The sequence below is a fragment of the Danio rerio genome, chromosome 16 (genome assembly GCF_049306965.1).
Source record: "Danio rerio strain Tuebingen ecotype United States chromosome 16, GRCz12tu, whole genome shotgun sequence".
Classification (NCBI taxonomy): domain Eukaryota; kingdom Metazoa; phylum Chordata; class Actinopteri; order Cypriniformes; family Danionidae; genus Danio; species Danio rerio.
Window position 1 is genome coordinate 34,065,240 of NC_133191.1, and position 16,013 is coordinate 34,081,252.

Genomic DNA, 16,013 nt, shown 5'->3' on the forward strand with positions numbered 1-16,013 from the left:
CAGTTCTGGTCTGTTGCATTCGCAAGAGTATGAATGGACGTCTATGGGATGAAAACTGCAGTGTCATCATGGCTTTAGGTGGTGATGCTGTTACAGCTCAGGTGTGCATTTGTTTCTAATTATTTAGTGGACCTAAGTCAATTATTCAGCTTATACTATTGTTATCACAGCAAACAACACTGTTCACATGTCTTCTGATAGATTTTGTAGTTATTATTATATTCTTATCCATTTCATTGAAAGGCCTGCTGTTTTGGTTAGATTTTTTCACTGTTGTAGGCTGGTAAAGTAACTGAATTCAACACCATGTTCTAACTACACATGACACTGCACCGTGACACAAAACAATAGGTATCTTTTCTACTTTAAAATAAGTATTTGTCCTAACCATCCATGACGGTGATGTGCAAAAATTATATTTTAAAAAAGATTTCCATTTCTGTGATACTGTAGATGAACAACAGCATAAACGGACATGATATTTTTATGTCATATGTTGTTAGGATGTGGTGTATTGTGATCAAGACCTGCCTGGAACTACTTCAGCTGTGTGGTTCCCTGCAAATAACTGCATGTCTTAAAATGTTCATCAGCCAATCAGAATTAGGCATTCAACAGGCCAAAGAATAACACACCTCAGAATGTTGTAAACCAGAATGAAGCATTCCAGAGAGCAGTTTAATAATAAATCTGGCCTCTCTATTTTCTCCAAAGTCTAAATGAAAATACGATACTGAATAGTGATTATTATGTGCAAAATTAAAACATATCCATGCTGGTATTGAATACGGTTGCAGTCACCATACATAACAAAAAACAGTTAACTACCGATATTCTGCAAACACAGCAGAAAGCCTGAATCTGTGCTGTCAATTTCAATCTCTTGCAAGATTAATCTAGCACTATAAACAAAACTACTCAAGCAAAAACCTGAAGTACTGATTAAATATTATGAGAAACAATAAGTGCAATTAATGTGTCGGATTTAGCACAGCTCTACAGTAGAGTTTATCCACTAATTGTCTTCTGTTAAGATATCAAAGGGGACCTATTAGGCGAAAATCACTTTTATAAGGGGTTTAAACAGTTGTGTGGCAAAAGTCTTTAAATAGAATCAGCTTCGAATGGTATTAATGTATTAATTAAATTTGTTATAGTCACACTTAATAAAAACTAGTCTTGTTTTTAAATCTGCCACTATGCTGACACATTTGTAGCTTTGCACTTTTGAAAAGCAGGCTGGGAGCACAATCTCATTTGAATTTAAAGCAAGAGTAACCAAAATGATCAAAGTATAAATGGGGATTTTTTTTAAGAGTCATTTACTATACGTTCACACCGTAAGTGGTGAGAGCATCAAAGTAGCCGGAAGTTATTCACTTTCTATGGAAGACAGCGGTGATAAGTCGAGGAGAGCTGAAATCAAGTCAACTTTATGGTAATGACCTATGACGTAGTTTGGCGACAAGCAATTGAAACAAGAAGTCCACCACTGGAGAGGACTCCAGAAAACACAGTCACTGAACTTTGGTTCCGACCACAGTTGTTCCCACGGGTTTGATTATTGTGATTTACAATTATTTACAATGTTTTCTTACAGGGAAATACATTAAAAAAAAGTTACTGGGGAGTTACTGATGTGCATCAATGTTACGTTTTTTCTTAAAAAAAGCAGGAATCTCATGCTAACTATAAGGGCAATACATAACAGCATTGCACATTCAGAATATTACAGACATAAGGACACATATTGTATAAATGGAATAATGTCACACCACATGCAACAACTTGATCTTCTATAGTTAAATGAATTTGATAAAAGTATGCAACATTTTCATGCAAGAAAGCAAGTTTTTATGTGGGAATGTAACTGATTTGCTGATATGCTGCAAGAGCTCCTTTAAATACAAGATCAATGTAGTGAATTTTGGCTCCACTCTCGCCAGTGGAGCTGCGAAGGCAGACAGCATTGTCGCCAGGGCAGCCAGAGTGAACTTCGACGCTCTCGCTGCCTTCGGTGTGAACGCACAGATACACTCTAGAGAGATCATAGACTTCTTTCACATCTAGATCCCCTTTAAACTAAGCCCAACCTAAAAACCAACATTAGTACTGATAGAAATAAACAAACAAACATTAGGAAGGTCATGATAGGTCATACTGGAGCTTAGAGCTATGCAATATATCACTGCACTATCAATATCACAATGTGTGCATCCGCAATAACCACATCGCAGAATCTAGTTGACCAGTAATGACAGTTCAGAACACATGAGATTTGTGGAGTCACTGCAGAGTTTAACCATAATGTTAAAGGCCTGGGATTGTGAGAGCATTTCATTAGAGTTTAAAGCTTTCAGGCACAGGAAATTGTACCATTTGTAAGTTAATAAGATTCAATTATATAATAAATAGCATTATTTTACATTTGATTATTTAATTTCTGCATCTGAATACAATTTGACCCCCACAAACACTGTTTATGTAGCTTTTATCGTTGTTCTATTGTATTAGTTTATGCCTGTGATAAGTTTATTGCATTTTATGCATGATTCAGTCCCCTTCGAAATCATCCCAATCGATCTAAATGAATGAATTCTTTCCAAATAGAGCTATTCAAGTCATCTGGTGAAATTCTATATCAATGGCAGAAAAACAAAACATCGCAATGTCAGATTTTTCCAATATTGTGCAGCCCTACTGGAGCTCCTAGACTCCTAAATCAATACTCTACATCCTGCAAGAAGGATTCAACGTGAAACAGTATCGTGGAGGTTTGCTGGAAGCGGGTTGCAGTGGTGTATCTGGGTGACATACTTGGCAGAGGGGGAGGGTAGGAGTAGACGCAGGCTCCTCTTGCCCAGCACAGAGGGAAGGGACTGCAGCCGCTGCTCTCCATCCGCTGGCCTCCGCTCTCGTCTCTCTCCCAGGCCCAGCGGCTCTCCGGCTCCCTGCCACGGTCATAGGGAGCAGGGGGAGACCCCGGCCCGCCGCAACGCACCTTGACCAGGCCACCAGAGACGGCTTTTAAAGAGTACGGCGTGGTGTGAGGTCACAGGAAGGTGATTGGACAACTGACTGAAGCTTAAATCCAAAGGTGTGAAAACATAAAGAGATCCACTAGGATTTTAGGAACGTGGATGCAAAAAATGCTTTCAGAAAACCACCAATGTAGGCAATGGGAAAGAAGATGCTGAAGTGACAAGGAAATCCCACAGCTGTCCAGAGTAATCCAGAGAAGAGATGCAGAAACGTCGACAAGAATAATCCTCACATGCTAAACGCTTCCTTTCAGCTGCCTTTCTGAAGTTCATCCAGATTAAAAGAGACACTGCGGTGACGATGTGTGTAATTTTCACAATCCAGCGGAGTGTGTCAGGAGAGAAAGTGTGTGAGAGAGAGGGAGAGAGAATCAGGCCAACTGAAGTAAGAGGAGGGGCATCTGCAAATATGCTAATTAGTCCTGTGGAGCAAACTTCCATTGGCTGGCTAGGTCTTGTTTACAAAACACAATGAGCCAAAAGAAGTGGCCGATCAGGTTTTTCAGGGTCAGGGTTTGACTAGGATTGTTCTGCTGGGTGGTCCGGCTTCTGTTTACATTCTCGGTATTGTGTTGCATATTTAAATACTAAGTATTATTAGTTGTTACAAGCTCCTATAATCACATTATGAACGATGGAAGAAATGATATATCTTTTATAGTTCAGCATGGAGGACATTTATGTCGAGAGGGACTGGAGGAATGTCCGTCAGGTACATGACAAAGACTCAAGGAAGGAAGCCGGTTTCCTGTTTTTGACAACAGCCCATAGTTGCAGAGATGTACGTAAATAAATGATGAAACATCACTGCAAACAAAGCTTAAAGGGATAGTTCACACAAAAAATGTGTCTCACTCTGAAGTGCTCCAAACCTTTAAGAGTTTCTTTTTTCAGATGAACACAAAAGAAGATATTTTGAAGAATGTTAATAACTGATTGACTTTCAACATTCTTCAAAATATCTTCTTTTGTGTACAAAATCATATATGTTTGGAAGGTAAGTAAAGAATGGACTACACCTTTAAAGTCTATTTAGCAAACAAGTGCATCATCAGCTTTGCAAATACAATCCTTTATGTTGAGGAACGCTCATTAAGGAGATGTATGACTGTGTGTAATCCCAAGCATGCCATTTCAGCTTACTAACTACAGTTAAGCCCTTGTTCTGTGCTGTTTACTGCATCTCTAAGAAATCACATCAGAGCTTAATCAGAAAATTCAACCTAGGGCTGGACCGATAAACGATATTATATTGAATCGCTTTAAAATATAGGTCAACAAAAATGATAAGCTCTGGACTTTTTTTACTCTATATTGATCTAAGAGCCAATCACACGGCAGAAATGTGCAAAAATGGGAAGTGTGTTGATATTGTACCGAATTTTCAGCCACCAAAAATTTATCGGCCGAAATTGTTGTGCCATTTAATGGACCCTCTCATTTTTGTGGCTTCAGTCATTGTTGGGGTACTGGAAGCATTAACAACTTGTACCAAACTATATATCATTATCGTTCAATATGGAAAATAATGACTGCATTTTTTGCCATATCGCCCAGCCCTACTTCAACCTGTCTATGTTCTACTGTAATAGGCAGAATCATAAAGCAAAAATCAGACAAATGGGGAGAGAGATAGAAACATCAAATGATAAGAAATAGCATCTGAGAAATTGTCATCAAACGGAATTTGAGGAAAGTACATGAAAACAAGGTTCATCCACACTTTTTCCTTAGCGTTTTGTTTTCTGTTCTCACCGAGACAGCAATTTTAGCAACAAAAAAAAAAAATAGTGATGATGATGATGATATTTTAATAAAAAAGTGTTGGTATGAAAATAAAAAAAGTTTACTTTTACTTTTTAAAAAGTGAATGAAACTGTTTTTATGTAAAGTGAAGGAATTGCTATTTGTTTTTACATTAAAAATCAGTAAATAAGAAATCTGTCAAATGAATATTATAATTAATATACTTTTAACTCAAATTTAAAGACATTAGAAAATTGCATTTAAATAGAGCAGCTTTTCGAGTTTGTTGTAGCCTTTTTAATTATGCAATTCAAGTAGTTTTTGATCTGGTAACAATGTAGGTGTCATTTGGTTTAATAAAAGATACACTGTAAAACCCAAAAAATGAAGGTAACTCAAACCCTTTGAGGTAACAGACTGCAACAAAACATTTAAGTTCAAAAACTAATCCTAATGAGTACTGTGAACTTATTCCATTTAAGTAAATGAAGCAATATGAGCACGGTAAAACCCGATAAATGAAGAAAACTCAAACCAACTGAGAACTGTAAAACCCAGCAAGTTAAGGCAACTGAAACCGTTTAAGGACACAGATTGCTTCAAACCATTTGAATTAAAAAACAAACCTATATGAATACTGTGAACTTACTCCATTTATGTTGAAGTAATGAGGTATTCAATTAACTCATTATCTTCAACACTGAGTTCAAAACTCTTTTCAAATGAGTAGAATGAACTTTCAGTAAATTTTGAGTTAACTACCCTCAATTCATTTGATAAAGTTGACTGCTGGGTTTTACAGTGTCTATTCTGGTGTGAAAACTATATGAACTATAGGAAAATACACACTTTTTTGTTTAACTATATATACTACAGCATATATAATGGAAGTATAGTACAGTACAGTAGCAGTTTGATGAAAATAATCCATACACAAAGGTCAAGAAAACCTGCATTATTTTTTCTTTACAGTATAATCTCAGTCCAATCCATGTTTGATTGCAAAGCATAATGCAAAAATACATAATAAGTGGCTGTTATTAAGAGTTTCACCTTGTTGTGCTTGCCAGAGATATTTATTCCCATTCCAAGCACTCATTCCTATAGGAAGGGCAAACAGGTCATTTCCTGCTATACTAACCGCATTCTCAAATATCAGCTAATAGGCCCCATTTTGCGCTTAATAATGGTCTCCATAGATGCCATACAGACACACAGGAACTCTACTGTCTAAACCAGCCCTCTTTCTCTCCAATAGCCCTGCCCTTGGCCATGAAAAAAGAATCAACATTAAAAATATGAAACATCAGCTGATTGGCTGGATATCTTGAATCTGATTGGACAATGTTCTGCTCTCTCAGAAAATGATGAATGAATTGAGGATGCACCAGACTACGCATTGAACAACATTCCCTCAAGGCGCATAAGAAACTGTAGATTTACAGCTATAAACCAAAACCCAGCTGCTTTAAAAAGCATTTTTACATAAATGAATAAAACATCAAATGAGAAAAAGCTGGTATATGAGAGGAATTAAAATTCAGATCCATTGTCATACGGGCAGCCCAAAGGCGGCTGACAAGCTTTGGAACAGAATGTACTGATCTGCTTTATACAGGAGAACACGCTCTGCCCAATTCAGATTCAGTAAAGGGTGGATTAAGGTTAGGTTGACATTTCCCCCGATCAATTTAAAATCCATTTCAGGGAGAAAGTGAGAGAGAGGGAGAGAGAAAGCAAGGCTGTCTTACCTGCATAATATGATATCCTTGAAATATCTGCAAAAAGAAAGACAGAATAAAGTTAGAGTTTATAAAGTTCCAGACATTATTTTTCTTCAACAAAAGATCTGAAACTGGCATGTGTGGATGTAGACCAGTGTGTTTAGAGGGCCCTCTAGCTGTCAACTGCTCTGGCATTCACTACATATTCACTACAAACAAACCACTTACAGTCAAGACCAGATATTGGTCTAAGTTTTGATGACAAACGCATCTAAACAACCTCTGGCACAGGGAAAAAAAACAGGGTATGATAAAACATATAGAACTATGTTACTACAGCTAAACACAAACTGTTTGAAGACTGATGCAGATCCTGTAAATGCAGATCTAGTTTAAATTTATCTTATTAACTAATTCCAACTTGAAAAGTACCTAATTTCCAGGCTAAAAAAAGTACCTAATTTGCAGGCTAAAAAAGCTTTCTTTGAAGATCTGTAGCTTTGAATCTAGGATGTCTGGCTTTTAATGTATATCAGCTAGTTTTGAGCTTTTCTACAGAGCTAACAAATTGCAAAACAGCGGCAAAACTACCACAAGCAACACATTTAAGAGAATAATCAATGAATGAAACTAAGAATTTCCTTTCTGCCCTTAATGCTGCTAGAGTTTTTAATCCTGTTCTGTTTGGTATGGAGTAAAATGTAAAAAAAATTGCTGTAGAGGGAGAGGAACTACACAAAATCTTTGTAACATTGAGCATATTTATTGCAATTTTACAATTGTACAGAAAAGTACTCATAAAAACTATACAATGATGCAATGACATCTCACAACAAAGCATTCTACTAAACATGTTATAGTCAGGCCCCATTTACACGGATACGTTTTAGTTTTAAAATGGCATTTTAGAATGAAAACGATCCACGTCCACACTGACGTTTCACCTGGTGTTTCTGAACAGCTCTCCATCCACACTATGCTGCTGAAAACATCACATCTTATACCACATTACTTGACCACATACACACTCTGGCAAGCGCTGCAGCGTATGCGCGCGTCTGAGCTCCAGGCAGTCAGCTGATGCTTTGAGCACAGAACCACAGGTGAGAGCTGCATGTCGGACGTTTCATCAAGAATCTATCGCTGGATGTAATCTCACTATATTCTGTAGTGCAAAGATAAGTTAATATATTAATTTATGTAACCACGTACACTGATTCTACATCTTTGACTGATTGCTTGCCTCTATTTCCCATTGTGTATGAACTTATTGTACATAATGGCTATTATTGATTATTAAACCGATATTCAGCAAAAGTGAGGGAATGCTTGTATTTTTCACAGAAAATGAAAAGAGGCAGTTATGTTATAGGCTCAGTTTTGTTATAAATATGTATACAGTTACCCTTTACTGACCCACTTTGCCCCATCCACACTGATGCTGGGTGTTCTAACACAAATTAAGTTAACTTAATTGTTTTATTTTCACAAATTTATGTAAATTAAACATAAAACATTTATGAAGTCTCAAAAAAAAAAAAACTCAAGAATTAAGCTGATTCAGCTTGTGTAAAGGAAGTAGTTTGAACAAGCAGCAAAAACATATTGTTGAGTGAAGTTAAATGTGTCAACAAATGTGTCAACAACTTTACTCAAAGCCATTGTATGATGTTTTAAATGTCTCAATTTCTGTGTTGAACAGAGCAAGACAAAATATAATACTATTTTAATCAGGGGTAAATAAACAAGTAATGTAATGTTACATTACATTACATAAATAAACAAGTGAACTAAAAAATATTTGTGTTGGAATAGAAAAAGAGAAGTCAAATTTAACATGAAAGAAAAGTGTCTGAAATACAGTATAACAGAATGGATTATTTCATTTTATTCTCCTTCAGCTTAGTCCTTTTGCTCATCAAGGGGTCACCACAGCTGAATAAACCGCCAACTTATCCACCATATGTTTTAGATAGTGGATGCCTTTTCAGCTGCAACCCAGTACTGGGAAACATCCATACACACTCATTCACACACATACACTATGGCAAATTTAGTTTATTCAATTCACCTATGCATGTCTTTGGACTGTAAGGAAAACTGGAGCACCTGAAGAAAACCCATGACAAAACATTGAGAGAACATGCAAACTCCACAGAGAAATGCCAACTGACCAAGCCAGAACTCAAACCAGCGACATCTTGCTGTGAGGTGAAAGTGCTAACCACTGAGTCGCCCCCTCAGAATCGATCATTCATATATTTTGATAACAGAACAGAACATGTTGTGGAAAAAATATTCTGGTCTGCAAAATATTCTAAGTCTCTAAGTCAAACTTTTCAAAAAATGACAAAGTCTGAGACCTCCGAAGTCTTTAGGCAAAGCAGTTTATTGTTACAGCATTAGTAACAACAGAGACAGGTCATTCGAGTGTCTCCCGAACACAGGCTTGCACACAATTTAAATACATTTCTGTGTCTCAATACTCCACCCAAATTTACACATTACACACCTCCATCATCTTCTCTAGTAATGGGATCTTAAATCTCTCAGGTGCCCGCCACAAATAAAGTCTTAGGGTCTTTCAGGGGTCTTACCCAAGTCCAGTTAAGGTCTTTCCTTCCTGTTTCAAAAGTGATGACTCATCCAAAAAACAATGCTCAACAATATATCTTGTTCACTGTCCACTGAGCTGTCAACTGTAAGTTCAGCTGAAGTTCATGGGTACCCATATTTTTTAGATATCAGTACAAATCAGTGTCGGCGCACATGCAGGTGTGCTTTATCATGAGTTACAGAACAGAAAGCAGGTGTCCTTACGGCCTTGCATCCATAAATCTACCCTCAATGTGACATTAATGCTGCTCTTCCAATTTAGCTTCTCATCTCTGACTGCATTTACACAAAATGACTTTTTAATAATCAAAGCACACATACCTGATAATAATGCCACGGGTATGGGTAATAATACAATAGATAATAATAATAATAATAATAATAATAATAATAATAATAATAATACTGAAATCACTCGAAAAAGCCTATAAATAAGAGTAATACATTCATCAGAAATTATAACAGAATAGAATAGAATAGAATCCAAAGATCAATAATAAAAACATGATCATGTCTGGAACAGAACTGAATAATATCCACATTAGAGGATGGGCAACAGAAAGTACTGGGGGCTGCATAAAGCATAGAACGAGGTCATTCTTGAGCCCACTGTTCACTCAGACCCTTTCAAAAGGTCAGCCAGAGGCTGAGCCACAATCACAGCCACAGAAAACTCTGTCTCATTAAATGGGGAACTCTGGATAATCTTTTCATTGTACACGCTGAATTTCTCGGCTCTTTAATTGGAATGCAGTGCATTTCAGCTATTCAAAGCATTCGAATCTCACAATGCATTCAGCTGAAAAGGTGAATAAAAAAGGGGACCAGACTTTGTAAATCTGTGATGGATTGCAGCAAATAGCAGTATAAATAAGACTGCATTTAATTCAAAGGTCACTGCGGTACTCTACGAAACCAATAAATCTACAAAGCCGGGTTTATAGCACATACTGTGAACTATGTTGAGCTTTAGAGTTAATGCAGCTGAGATCTTCATATAAATACAGGCAGCTATTAAACTGGCAATCTCACCCTCACACAGCACAGCACAGATCGTAACTGTGAAAGAAAGACAAAGACTAAAGCCATGGTTTGCGAGGAACAAGAAAGATCACTAAATTGTCACAACTGAGCCCAAGCGGAGAGCATCTGTCTATTGCGAATGTGATGGGCTGTGCTGTAGCTCCGGGCCTGACGGTGAGACTGACAGGAATTTGTCAGAGTGAGAGCAGGAGAAGAGGCTGAGATGTTATTGCTCACATAATCTCCTGATTGATTCATCACACCACCAGCCCGAGACTCTGTTCAATCCTGAAAACTGCCAGTCATTCCACTGCAACGCTTTCAACAGGAGCATAACCGAAATGCCTCAGTAAATATACAGAAGACAAAAACATTCTGTGCTGTGTGAGGAAAAACCATGTCACACCATATTATACAGGCTTTTGAAACGTAGCATCTGGTTTGCTGATGGAACAAGGTGGTCTAACAGATCAGGCATATTCTAGACCACAGGTATCAATTCCAGTTCCTAGAGGGCCACAGCTCTGCACAGTTTAGCTTTAACCTTAATTAAACACACCTGATCAAACTAATTGAGTCTTTCAGGCTTGTTTGAAACCTACAGGTAAGTGTGTTGGAGCAGGGTTGGAACTAAACTGTGCAGTGCTGCGGCCCTCCAGGAACTGGAATTAACACCTGTGTTCTAGACCATCTAAAGATCTATAAATGGCTCATTTCCACTGAACGGTAGGGTTCAGTACAGTACACTACAATGCATATTTATATCCATTTCCACTGTCGGACACAGGCATGAGACAATAACCAGTTTGGAACCGGTTTGGAAAAGTCACAGTTTTAAAACCCCTATATTTCCTGTGGTAACACTAAATTAGTTAATGTTAATTAATGTAGTTACTACAAACAATTAGTAGTACATTTATTATAGTTTTATTCATCTTTGTTATTTAGTTAATGTTATTTAAGTTAAAAAGTTAGTTCATGTAAACTCTGAGTGCATTAATTAATGTTAACAAGCACAACATTGGATTAATAATGCATTAGTTCATGTTGTAATAAAAGCTTTATGAGATTCTTCATACTTAGTTAATGTTAGTAAATATATTAACCAATGGAGCATTATTATAGTGTTACCTTTTCTGTTATACTATTCCTGTAGTATATGTAGGTTTTTTTTTTTTTTTTTACTTGTTGTCAAAGACTATATATTTTTATTTTAGGGCCACAGTATCTCCAGCAGCACATGACCATTTACACCAAGAGCTACTGGTCAGCCCACGACACCAACATCCGAGCATGCTCTGGACCTGAACAGTGCAGTGGCTTACTTTATATGCAAAGAAAATAAAGATATTCAAAACTGCCTTTTCAAGTTGAAAAGAAAATCTGTATTTTTAAAACTAATAAAGATGAAAAAGTCAATGATTTATTATTAATTATTTAGCCTGATATGCTTTGTTTACTGTTCCAAACATATTTTAAATGTTTCTTAAAACAAAATATATTGGGGAAAAGATGTAGTTTTTTTTTACTTACACATTTAAAATAAACAAATTTTATGGCAATAATTACAACACCATGATACTGTGCAGTCCCTCCAGAAATTTGCAGGACTTTTTTTTAGATTTTTGTGGCAATATTTGCAGCATTATTTTGCGTTGATCTGCTATAAAAATATACCACAGCAAAAAGTCTTTATTATAAATATTTTTATTACTCCAACACCCAGACATTGGGTTTTGTAACTAGGCATGGGACGATAACCACTTTCAAGGTATACCATGGTTTGGAAAAGTCAAGGTTTTTAAATCACCAAAATGTTCTGTAATACAATTCCTATGGTATATGTAAGATTTTTTATTTACATCTTTTTGTTTGTTTTTTTTGGGATAACCGTATCTCCAGCAGAAAAAAAATATCCAAAGATGCCATTTTAAACTGTAAGGAAATGTGTTTTGGAAACTAATGAAGGCAGCAGAAGTCAATGAATTCTTTGAATTATTTAGCCTGACATGTTTACTGCTCCAAAATATTATAAATCTTTCAAAAAATAAAATATATTGTGTTCAAAGGGGAAATGTTTTTTTTTTTTTTTTTTACCCAGACATTAAAAAAGAATATATCATTCTTAATATTCTTAATCATTCTTAATAATCACAATTTGTTATACCGTGAAAATGTGATATTTTTATCCAAGGTTATACCGTCAGAATCTTGTACTTATCTCATATCTGTTACATGGAATATTGAAATTAAGTATTATTTCATATGTAATCAAATAACAATTAAACTCATTAGCATATTAATAAGAAAAAAATACAAATAAAAAAAGTTACATTTAAAGCGCCCACAAGTTTTTTTTTCAAGGATATTTATTTTTTCACAGCTATTTGTCAATGCATTGCATTATATTAACAGCATGTCAACAGTATATCATTGCTAAAGGATAAAAAAAATGTATCCATAAATCTGTATAAATTGTGTCTGCACAACAGCTCAAAGATCTAAACCCTCTGACTCATTGTACAGATTAAAAAAATAAAAGATGTGTTGATGTTTTTAAATATGTGGATAGGTTAAAAGAAATACAAGGATCTGTGCAACAGCCTTGAAACAGGTATGTGCTGCAGATGCTGCTGATGTGAAACTCACTGCTCACAGCTTCTGCTCATGCGCATGCACTGTTTTAGCTCTGCTATCGCATGTGGTGTGAAAGAGGCATGACACCATGCTTGTGTTATGTGGTGAGCCTGCATCAAGTCTTTAAGTAATTTCACTCACTTACATTTTTTTGAAGTAATATTTGTAGGTAAAAGTGACTTTGTATGTTTACTCAAATTTAACGTGCGATGTCTTCTTAGTCTGGTTAAATGCCAAGTTACAGACCAGCGTGTATATACTGCCACCTACAATACTGATGTTTGTAAAATCTTGGCTTAGCGAGGGTTGTTTGCTTTCACATGACCTTTGTTTTTGGGTAAATCTGTGTCGTGATGATGTTCTAGAAATCGTCTAGACCCTTAATTTGTGGGAAAATCATGGAATAAAAAAAATAATAAAAAAAGCCAGATCCGCAAAATTTCGCAACTGTGAAACTGTGATTTTTTTGTGCAAGGTTATCATACTATTAGAAACTTACAACACATGAAGTGCCATTTATAAATACACAGCCAAAACATAACATTGTAAATCGATGACGGCATGTAACAATGATCAATGCTCAAACAAAGCTTGTCATCTCCTTGTACCAAAGAGCCACATGTCAAAAAGCAAGAACAGGATCTGCTGTACCTGTATGTTCTCCATTGTTGATTACAGGGCCGTTGGAAACTCAAAATGAAGCATAATTGACTAGCTTGGACCAGCTTTAGTATGTGACTGACTATATTCAGACAAAAACTAAAAAATCTATGCAGCAAAACCACACAAGGCTAAAGGACGACAGCCAATATCTCAATTATGCCTTTATTGGTTCCTGAACAACAGCCAAATGATCTTGCACAAGCTCTGTGAGAACATCAGTTGTTATTATGAAAAGCTGGTGCCAAGTTATGATACTCAGAAAATTTTATGCAAAAAAAAAATAACACTAGTGAAATAGTAAAAATTAGGATTAGAAACATTCTACATTTAAAGCTCAGGGTGACCAAGAACAATTCATTGAGAGGCATATATCAGCTATCATCTGATATAAGATTTTGTTTCACCATGTAGTCTGGTTGTCCTATGAGAGCACAGGATAAATGTAGACAATCTCAATGGTCAATCAGTAGATCACTGCAGCTGGAATTCCTCACAAATTCAGCTCTGACAGAATCTGTGTCAACGTTCAGCGCCTTGACGTTTAAGAGAATTTGTTCTATAAGCCACTGAGTACTGAGCTGAGCAAACCTCTCACTAGAAGAAAGAATCTAACAACTAGACTAACCTTTGCTAAGGAGCAGTTTATGTTGTATGTTTTCTAAAAATTCACACAAAGTGCCACTATAACTGATGGAAATAAATGGTTAAATCATCCACAGCCAAATCATCCACAGGATTGCAATAACGAAAAGATAAGCATTCTAGATTTTACTGAAAACTGCTAATAAGTTGTGACTCATGAGAGAGAGAAAGGTTGGGAGAGAGAGAGAGAGAGAAAGAGAGAGAGAGAGAGAGAGAGAGGTGACCAAGCTAAGGTTGAGACAGAGCAACACTTTCTCACCCCGCTGTCCAAACTATCAGGGCAATTCAAGTTAAATAATGAAATCCAACTTTAATATGAACTAGGTGAAGGGGAAAAAACGGTTTTATAATACTAGCGCCACAACAGATTGAAGCCTGTCACAAAAACAAGGAGAAGACCAATAAAAACATTACACAAAAATCACACAAAAACTTAATTCTAGACTGTTGTTCTAAAATGAATTCTAAAATGTTGATCGAATTTGATTTGATAAGTTCTATTGTGAATATTACAAATGCTTTAGCAATACATTTGCAACATGCCAATAAGTTTACATTGAACTGAAATTAGAGAGGAAGATAATTATTTTTCCTATTTCTACATGAACTTGTATTATCAGATATGCGAAATATACATAAAAAGCAGGGATGGGATGGTCATTAGGAAAAAAACAACAACAACAAAACATCAGGTTCTCTTGTCACGATTTGTTTGCACATGTATAACAGATCATGTTTATTATTATTAATTAATATAAATTTTAAGCAATTGAAATGGAAGCAAGTGTTATCACCAGGGATAGGATTTAACCATTTCTCTACTTGCTGTATCAGAATTTTTTTCAGTTCTTTCAGTGATTGGATTATATGGTTGTGAAAATAATGTTATATAATAGTAGTGTAACTAATGTAAACTGTAAATTAAAAGGCTTTGTATTTTATGCTGATGTATTTTATTTAAGTGTTAATAGTTTTTTTTTTTTACAATGTAAACCAAATCAAACCATGATTCAAAAACCGAATCAACAATTCTATGAACCATCTCACCTCTAAAAAAAAAAAAACAAACAAACACAAGCATACAATCTTGACAAACTAAACATCAATGTTGTAAATCTAGTGAATTTTCTTGAAAGCTTTCAAATTATCTTGAAAGCTAAAAAGGTTGACAGAGAGAAAAAGTGTTCGACTCAGGCTAGAAGAGCAGAGCGGAGGTCTAGTAAGCCACAGGGGAGGAAGAACAGAAAGATTGAGAGACAGAGAGGAGAGGATTAACCCTCCAAACAGCATCTACAAAAGACATCCAGTGCAAACTCCTCTGAAAACCTCCCTCTGCTAACAGCGCACAAATTCACCCGTTCTTAACCTCTTATCGCTCCTCTCAGCAGTCACTGAGACGAGCCTGTGACACTGCCATAAAGACTCATCACGCTGCTGCCGCTGACTGACAGAGGCTGAACGCAGAACAGTTTTAAGGAGTAGATTTTAGGCGAAAGGACTTTAAATCAATACAGGATGACTGAGGTTTAAGATTGATGGTTTGAAGGGACAGTTCATCTAAAAATCATGCCGTTCCTAACATTCAGTCAAAATATCTTTGGTTTATTACCTTTATAGTGCCTTGTACATTTTGATTTGATCCCTTTGATATTTTTAAGCTCTTCCTGTAGTCACTAAACATTATCACTTAATATAACTTACATTTGGCTATCAAAATAACACAAAAAATTTAAATAATAATAATAATAATATTATAAAAAATAAATAAACAAATTCTTCCTAAAAGTAATGTCTTAAAGGGACATTCATTCATTCATTCATTCATTCATTTTCTTTTCGGCTTAGTCCCTTTGTTAATCTTGGGTCGAGCCGCCACAGCGGAATGAACCGCCAACTTATCGAGCATATGTTTTTACAAAGC

At 36.0% G+C, this 16,013-nt stretch overlaps 1 protein-coding gene across 41 annotated transcripts in view; it reads right to left on the reverse strand.

Annotated features, from left to right (window-relative positions):
- The window catches only part of ptk2ab (protein tyrosine kinase 2ab), a 133,404-nt gene that overhangs the window by 107,137 nt on the left and 10,254 nt on the right, over positions 1-16,013 (reverse strand). For 23 of the 41 annotated variants that reach the window (XM_073924544.1, XM_073924535.1, XM_073924549.1 and 20 more), the window contains 1 exon segment: positions 6,539-6,565. Coding sequence is in view for 25 of the 41 variants with exons in the window: in XM_073924545.1 (XP_073780646.1) it covers positions 6,539-6,565 (27 nt within the window). In the remaining 16 variants the exon portion in view is untranslated. 41 annotated transcript variants of the gene reach the window in all.